The sequence below is a fragment of the Austrofundulus limnaeus genome, unplaced genomic scaffold (genome assembly GCF_001266775.1).
Source record: "Austrofundulus limnaeus strain Quisiro unplaced genomic scaffold, Austrofundulus_limnaeus-1.0 Scaffold1427, whole genome shotgun sequence".
NCBI classification, from domain to species: domain Eukaryota; kingdom Metazoa; phylum Chordata; class Actinopteri; order Cyprinodontiformes; family Rivulidae; genus Austrofundulus; species Austrofundulus limnaeus.
Genome location: NW_013953829.1, coordinates 36,288 through 44,820, shown reverse-complemented (window position 1 = coordinate 44,820; position 8,533 = coordinate 36,288). Strand labels below are relative to the sequence as shown.

General features: G+C 37.8%; 1 protein-coding gene across 1 annotated transcript in view; it reads left to right on the top strand.

Moving 5' to 3' along the window:
- Window positions 1-194: 194 nt before the first annotated feature.
- LOC106535357 (neuronal acetylcholine receptor subunit alpha-7) overlaps window positions 195-8,533 on the top strand; it is a 36,679-nt gene continuing 28,340 nt past the window's right edge. The window contains exons 1-2 of the mRNA XM_014032353.1: window positions 195-684; window positions 6,758-6,897. Of these exons, the coding sequence (XP_013887807.1) occupies window positions 618-684; window positions 6,758-6,897 (207 nt within the window). The 5' untranslated portion in view covers window positions 195-617. The remainder of the gene's footprint in view (window positions 685-6,757; window positions 6,898-8,533) is intronic.

Sequence of the window (8,533 nt, the reverse complement as noted above, 5' to 3'; positions counted from 1 at the left end):
ATTCAGCAGGATCCCTCCTTCAGGGGTCGCATGTTGGAGAATCTGTTGTGGGTTTTGTTGTTGTGAATATTTTTGTTTATCCTTCAGAAGGAAAATATCACGATTTCTACTTAAATCTGTCATAAATAATTTATCCAACAACAGCATGAAAAAGAAAAAAAAAGTTTTCTGTAAGGTGAGGGGGCGGGGCCAGTCGCCCTCTGTTGGAGATGTGCGCAGATTGGAACTCTGCGTGTTCAGCGCTCTGCGAGTCATCACGCGTTAAGTGCGCGCGATGAGTCCATATCCTGCCTCTGGGGGGACAAACCCYGACGAAGTTGGCGGTGTTCCAGTGAGCGGACAGGTGGCTGTCATCATCCGCGCGCGCTGATTCAACAGGAAGTGCGCAGACTCTTCAGAAAACTACAGCCGAACGCAGCCGGAGCGGAATCCAAAGTGACTTTTGGAGTGACGCTCGAGCCAAACACGGAGACAGACATCCTGTGTGTATATGAATGTGTGTGTCTGTATGCATGTGTGTGTGATCCGACCAGACAAGGTGAAAGAGACAGAGAGAGCAGCAATCCGACTGCTTCAAGTTGAATTTTTCCAGCGGAGAGTTTTCCTCCGACGCAGAAATGGAGATTTGGAAGCGCAACGGATTCACATTAGTTGGAMTTTACCTGTGGGCATCATGCTACCAAGGTGAGTACAACACAAAAAAGTAAAAATAAATGCAGTATTTTATTGTATGCATTTTTGCACTGGAAGCACGTGYGTAAAAGGGAGATTGGTTCAGCTGCAGACAGAAACACTTTTCACCAAATGTCTCATTTGTGGATTACGTTGTCAGTGTTGTATGTTTTATTCTTCTTTATTGAAGGAAATAATCATAAATCGGAGATTTTATTTTTTGCCTGCAATGCGCGTGAGTTCATGGGTCAGTGCGTCTCGGTGCGTAAAACYCAGTGAGCCTCCTCAGTTCTAACATCTGCCTCACCATAAGGAGGACGTCCYGCAGGTGCACCAAGTTCATGAGATTTGTCGCTTTAATCTGCAGCTGCAGCTCAGATTGATGCGTGACTGGAGAGCTGCTGAGACTCCGCAGCTCGTCTGGAAGCATGGCTGAATGACAGACTGTCGTTTGAGGGAAAGGAAAAGGAGAAGGTCTGGAAATTAAGGCATCTGAAGCCTCCAGTGAAGGAACACTGGGAGTTTTCTGAACTGGATCAGAATGAAGCTTGGAGATAAACACCTGCTTTGGATAGAGTTGTCATCTAAGAACAGTTTTTCATTCCTGCTGAACACATTTTTGTCCAAAGTGAGAAATTATCATGAAAACTATGATTTTAAGCTGATGTACGAAGCATGAGAACAGCTAYACTTTCCTCTTTGTCCAAATATATTCAAATGTGTGGCATAAACAACACTTTCTCTGGTGATCTCTTGGGAGAAAATTTCCAGGACTATCCAATTGTTGCAAATGAACATGTGATTTAAAAAGCTTGACTAATCAGGCTTGACTGTTATGGACCTTTTCTATCCCAGCTACCTGGAGACGATAGTTTTAACTGTTGTCACAGCAGTGACTTGATTAAAGGTAATGTTTCTTTACACCCACACACACAGCCAGGAAATTCTTTATTAAACAGGTGATTACGGGTAGAACCGAATGTCTCTGGGTGTTTGTGTWTGTTGGTAAAACAAAATGAAGGAGATTAAAAATGGGGATTTCTGAACATAAAAGCAGTGTTTGCACTAATGATGTGAGATCTCCAGTGGCCATATTTTTTTTTAAATAAAATGGGACATGTTTGTTTCCTGAGATTTCAGAGAGCAGAWTATTGTTGCAAAGGGAACCATTTTGAAAACACAAATTGCAAACAGAAAATTCAAGGAAACTTAATGAAGAACTGTTATTAACCTGTTTTAAATTCATCTGTCCAGACTACTGTCCTTTTGTTGTCCTTTAACTTAATGTAATGTCAATGTTTGTTTTATATTGTAAAAGTTTTTTTCCCATGACATGCTAACATTTTGTTGTCATTATCTGACTTACAGATGTTTCAGGTCTTCTGAACGACTCGTAGAGTTTTTGTTTTTATATGATGGTTCAGATGACGGCTTTGAGCCAAAACATGTTCAACTGGTGTTCGCAAAACARTTAGTGACAGACACACCATGTGTGTTTGTGCCAGTATATTTTTATAATCGAGCACTCTGATTTGAGTCGTGCACTCAAAAGCTGACAAAGTTTAAATTGGCTGATAGCTTGCTTCRTAACAACCATTTTTGCTGGTATCTAATACTTTGCATTCCTTTGAYGGGAGAACATAGTAATGATAACAGCTTCATAGCAACAGCAATTATTGGTAAAAAAAACATGAATATAAATTCAAATAGCACCAACACCGATGCACTTAAAGGCACTCAGGAGATTGTAGAAAATGTTGAGGATCTACAGAAGAATCCTTATCATTTTACCAAAAGAAAAAAAAATTCAGCATCCTTGACATTGAACAGTGTTTTCAACAGAACACCTAAGAATGATCTTTTTTTAAAGAAGCATACAGACATAGCAGCCCAAAAGYCTGGTTTTATATCCACATCTGCCAGTTGTTAAAATTAAATTAATTGTTAAAATTTGCAGGAGGACAAGGTTAGCTTTAAAAAAAGGCTTATTTCTGCTGGTGAATGTGAAGGAATGCAAACAGGAGCAGAGGCTCTATAGCATTTTGTAAAATGTAATATAAAATTTGATTTTAAWTGTTAAAATAAATTATTTGTTGTCAAAGGTTGTTAAAAGCTCATCAGACACAACACTAACTGCTGACAAACACTGCTGAACATTTTGGGACAGTTAAATCAGTTCTTATCTTCAAATTAAAYGAAGTAGAAACTACAATAATACTGTATTTCTTGTAAGAATGTTTGCTGCTCACCACAATGCATGCCATAATTTTAAACAAATAAGTTAGTTCCTGAGATATTTTGCTAACAAAGGCAAATTAACAGTATCACTCATGCACCCACAGAATGGCCGTTACATGATCACCTCCCTTTCAACAAAATGTGTTGCACTGACTCAATGTCTGCTGCCAACAGTGTGTTCTGTGTTTAAAGACAAATTGTTGCATTGCTACCATAAATAAATAACTTTATGGAAACCATAAATAATTCTAACTTTAAAGAAAGTTTGTTATAACAAAAACGAACAAACTGTGTGAAGCATGTTTTCTGTCTTAATTCTGTGCATGATCGAGAAATAGTCCTATGAATCGACCTTTTGGATATTCTAAATTATTAGTTTAATAATATATTTATTTTTTGTATGTGAATTTGTTTTGTTTTGTTTAAGTGAATAAAAAAATATGTGCATGGTCTAAAAATAGTCCTATCTTTTGGATATTCTAAAGGAAAATAAATTGACCAAGTAACATTCATTTACGTTGCCCTTTGTGTCTCTCAGATGCTGGATGTGTATTGATTTTTTTTAAACAGAAATTTGCAAAACAGTTGCTTTTAATACGATTCGATTTCAGAAAGTTGTCCAAATGTCGTCCATGTTCAGATGACCTGAAGTTAAATCAATACTTAATCTGTCACTGTGGTGGATTACTGKGGTCTGTGTGAGCAGTCATGATGAGACGTCTAGTCTGAGATTTGAAAACATTATGCGAACTGTTCAGAATGCCAAATGAAACCGATAATTTTCTGTTTTTAGAACTGCAGCAGAATTGAGTTTTGAAGAGATAACACTTATTCCATCAGCCGTCAATTATCAGACTCAAACAAGCTGCAATTTTCTTGTCTGTTGTTCAGCTTTTGTCAGTGTTCACAGTATTTATTACATTCTCTTTGATGGTCACAGACAGTGCTGCATTTGTCATGTATTACAGTCAGTCCTTGTACTATTCACTTTATTACTGCCTGTAAACCAAACTGCCTGATGGGAGACATTAAAAACTGACTCTTCCTTTGTGGCAGTCAGTTTTTGGCTGACTGGTCCAAMATATCTGTTTTKTTACTTAAAACTTCAAGCTGTTAGGGGTTCCTTCTGGCCACAGAGAGTGATATCCCTCACTCTGAGGAGGACAAAGCCCTCATTGGGTCATTACTGAACMTTTTCAGTTATATTCCCAAACATGAAGAGCAAAGGAAAGGACTTTAGATTTAGCTTGATTAAAAAAAGAAGTGTGAATAGAGTTGCAAAATGTACACGTGAAAATCACTTTATCAGCTGTTATATCAAAACATTTTAACTTATGACCTACAGCGGACCTGCCTAGTACTCACCTGGTAGTGGCTGGTAGGCAGAAAGTTAAGAAGCTGGTTAAGAATTTCCCAACTGCAGCTGAGAAATGAAATAAGTATTTTTTTAATAAAATATTTTAAAAGTTAGTAGATAACATATGCCCATCGGCCTAATAAGTTCCTTTTCATCTAATGTATAACATCTGATTTTGTCAGCATATTTACAGCTGCTAGCCTCTTGTTCATATTTATCTCAGGATACATAAAGTATATTCTCATTAAAAATGTGTAGAAACTCCTTTTTGTTGTTGTCAAAAACTGATACAGTTTTAAAAATCTGACTGAAAACTAGTCAAGGAGGACTATGTTCATAATCATGGTTACTTTTAAAGCTTGATGTTTATTTTAATGAAGTAAAAACACACTAGTTAACTTAAATATAAATTAAATATACTCTGCTCTTATTTTGTCTATACTTACAATGCAAAAAAATCAGCTAACATTATGAAAGTTCTCATGTTGTAAGTTTATTTGAGGAACCTCCAGGCTCCACCTGCAGTAATTTATAATCACAGCGAATCTGAGGCTTTGTGTTTTGTGACTAGCAGGAATAAAAAGAATCAGTTCTCTGCTCTTTAAAAAAATAAAGTTTTTTTTCACATATCAGAGAAGTGAGTTTTATTATACTAAACAATATAGTTTTAATTGGAAAACATTTTTGTTAAARACTTAGACATTGTTCTAGTCATCTAGGAGAGCTTCTAGTCTGATACTGTATGGATCAACACCATTAGGGTTGGATGATATTGGCAAAAATAATCACAATTAATTGTGGTATTTAACCGATAACGATTAATATGAYGATCCCTGCATGTCCTAGTCACATGACACAATTTAAATCACTCTATGGGAAACATTGGCTCGCCAAAAAAATCTGTTCCAAACYGTGTCAAAAGTACAGACCTCAGGCTATACATCGATTTTTAAATTGTGTTGATTGGCCAGGTAAAACTAGAGTTATGATAAATAAATTACAGAACTTTTTTTAAAAAATGTTTGTCATATTTGAAGCAGAGAAGAGCACCAAGCGGACTGACGGGAAATCACCAGTCTGCCTGGTGGCATTAACCATGTTAATCGTCAAGTGCCAAAAAAATAATCGATTAAAGTTTTTCTGATGATTTGATTTTGCCCAACCCCACATTTCATGGTTTAATGTCAGGGACATTTAGCAGTGCATTTTTCTGCTTTGACCCTCTAACTTTGCTTTGACTATTCAGCATTTTTTTGGCTCTATTCACTCCAACACCTCAATATTTCTGCTGGCTGCCGTTCTCTTCCATTATGCAGATTTTCTTTCAAACCCAGATTCAGGRCTCCTCAATCTGACACGTGCCCAGCGTCCTCACACACAAAGTGCGGAGCGAGCTGCCTTTCTTTATTTTTGCTTCATTAGCTGATAAACCATCCAGTCAGCCTCTGTGGCTGCATGGATATCTTGGCCTGTCATTTGGTAATTGCTGGAATATGTTAGGACAGCAGCTAATATGGGAAAGGGTCGATGGGGAGATGAGGGTTGAGACCTTTTTGGTATGTGGCTGAAACGAGACGCTGAAGGATGAAGAAAGTGAAATTTAAATATGTTTATGCTGATTGGAAGCACAAAGTGGATTATGGGTAAAGCAGTTCTTTTTTTAAAATTTTGTGCCACTTTCAACTTCCTTTGGTTTTGAGAAAGAATCGGCAAGTGACACGTAAAATGAAAATTTAGATGAAAACAAAACCCACATGTCTTGGCTATTCCACTTCAATTACAAGTGGGTTATAAAAAACATGGGCTTTCAAGACCACGGACGTGTAAAATATTTTCATCAAACACTACTTTGTCAAGGACAGCAAGCATGCAGTTTCTCACAGTTTCAAAAAAATGTATTTTATAATTTTGAATTTATACACTTTCCCACAGCTGCTTTAGTGAAAGAGAAACAATGGCACAAGCTTGGTGCCAAAGTGTATACATGACTTCCTTCATGAATGACTGGGTTTGTTTCTGCATGAGGGGTTGCTGTGTAATATTTATCGCTGCTAAATATGCCTTGTTGTTCAGCGTAAACCACTTGATGAGACCTAATGAATTCAGGAGAGACTAAATGAAACAACAGTCAACAAATTAAGGCTCAGTCAATAGTGAATTCATTACGTTCAATATATTCTAACTTATTCAGCATTTCTTGAGGGAATTAATCAACATGAGCACAGAAACACAAGGTGAGATTACAGTATGATTATTTTGATTGTTTTCTATTGACTGAAATATAAGCAGAAAAATGATTTTTGTCAACTATTTATTTAGATACATGTTAGATTAGTTACTTTACAGTTTACATGTTTCAGTTTTTGTTGCGTTGAAGAAAACAAGATTTACTCTAAGTTCTACAGACCTCTAAACAATGCTTACCCTCTCTGTGGACGTTGTGCAGCCTGACTGCATCTCCTTTGTGCAATTATCATTTCTTCCACGCAGGATGTGACGGAGGCGTGCACCAGAGGAAGCTGTACCACGACCTGATGGTAAACTACAATCGACTCGAGAGGCCAGTCCAAAACGACTCCGCGCCCATTGTGGTGGAGCTCGGCCTGACGTTGCTCCAAATTATTGACGTGGTGAGTTGATTTGCAGCACATTTCTTGAAGAGAGGTAGAATTACTGCTCTGAAAGCCAAAACAGAATGTCAGAAAGCTCAGCTGAGTGTTCTTTGTGAAACTTTTGTGCATACACATTACACCATTTTCTTTTTATGTACTCCTTTCTTCCTTTATACCAGTGTTATTCTTGTGCTTCATCTTTCTTCCAACCTAAAATTGATTATCCGTGGAGAATATTCATCTTTGAAACAGCGCGTTGCATTTCCCTTCCTCCATATTCAGTTCTGTCAGTGCGTTTTAAGATATGACCTCTCATTTTTTTGTCCTGAGTGTTTTTCCAGACTCGTTCTTACTCCACCTGTCTTTTTAGTTTATTTCCAACCTTGTGTCAAAAGAAATAGATATGCTGTGTAAAAAAACTCATACAGATAAATCAAAACTTCTGCTAATCATTTAAAAAAGGGTTTATTCAGTGTTCGGTCACATTCACAGGCACGACTCTGTCTTATGATGCCATAGCCAAGGGCAAACAATGTAGTGGGGAGGTGGTGTGTGCACGTGGGAATTTATGACCCTACACAGCCAAATGAAGAATATCATATGTTTTWCTTTTAAACTACCAAATTCAGTCTTTTAGAAAAATAAGATAATTCAAAGCATTGCTCCAATCTGCACACAGCAGCCTTGTTAAACTAAAACTAATCACAATTCTCTCACTCTGTTGTCCCCGTTTGCTGCCCTGCAGCTCTTTACTTGACACATTTGTGGTTTGAGTGGATATTCCATCAATCTTTGTGTTTTACGCTTTCATGGCTCCCCCTGTTATTCATTACGTCTTTCCCCCCATTCCTCATCTCGTGCGCTTCCCCTGCAGAAAACAACACTTATCCCCCTCTCCTTGTTAGTCCCACCACACAGCAGAGCACTAAAAAAAAACAAATCTGAGTCCCATCACATCTCTGAGTCAGTCCTGTCACAAGACACATGCTAACTGTATGAGGCACAAGCTGAACTGCAAAGTCTATTCCTAACTGTACTAATAATGCAAAAAGCTTTGAAAAATAAAATTTGAAGTAAGTGACATTATTCTGAAATTACAAATTTATTAGACTACAGACAGAAATTATTAGATTAACTTGTGTTTTTTAATTTAGTTTTTTTTAAGCACTTTTATTATCCATCCATCCATCCATTTTCTGTACACGCTTCTTCCTTTTCAGGGTTGCGTGGGTCACTGGCGCCCATATCCAGCAGTCACAGTGCGAGGGGCGGGGTACACCCCTTTGTCTGTATTTGTTGAGATGCTTGTGTGGGAATCATTGGAGCCCCTGTCAAAGAAGAATTTCTGTCACCATCGGACAGATAATAAAGTTTTTCTATTCTAATCAGATACTGAGCTGAAAGTGTTTCAGACTCTGGATCCTGTAGCGCTCAAGTAGGAGTCAGAACCAGGCAGGAAGTGATGGACCCACAAACTCCAGGATGACAGAAGTCAAAGAAAACAATGTTGAAACTTTATCAGACTTTCTTCTTTCTGAAGCGTCAATAAAGATTAAATGTGCCTGAGGACACGTTGGACATTGAGTTAATAAAACCTGAGGGGTGTGTGTGTGTGTGTGTGTGTGTGTGTGTGTGTGTGTGTGTGTGTGTGTGT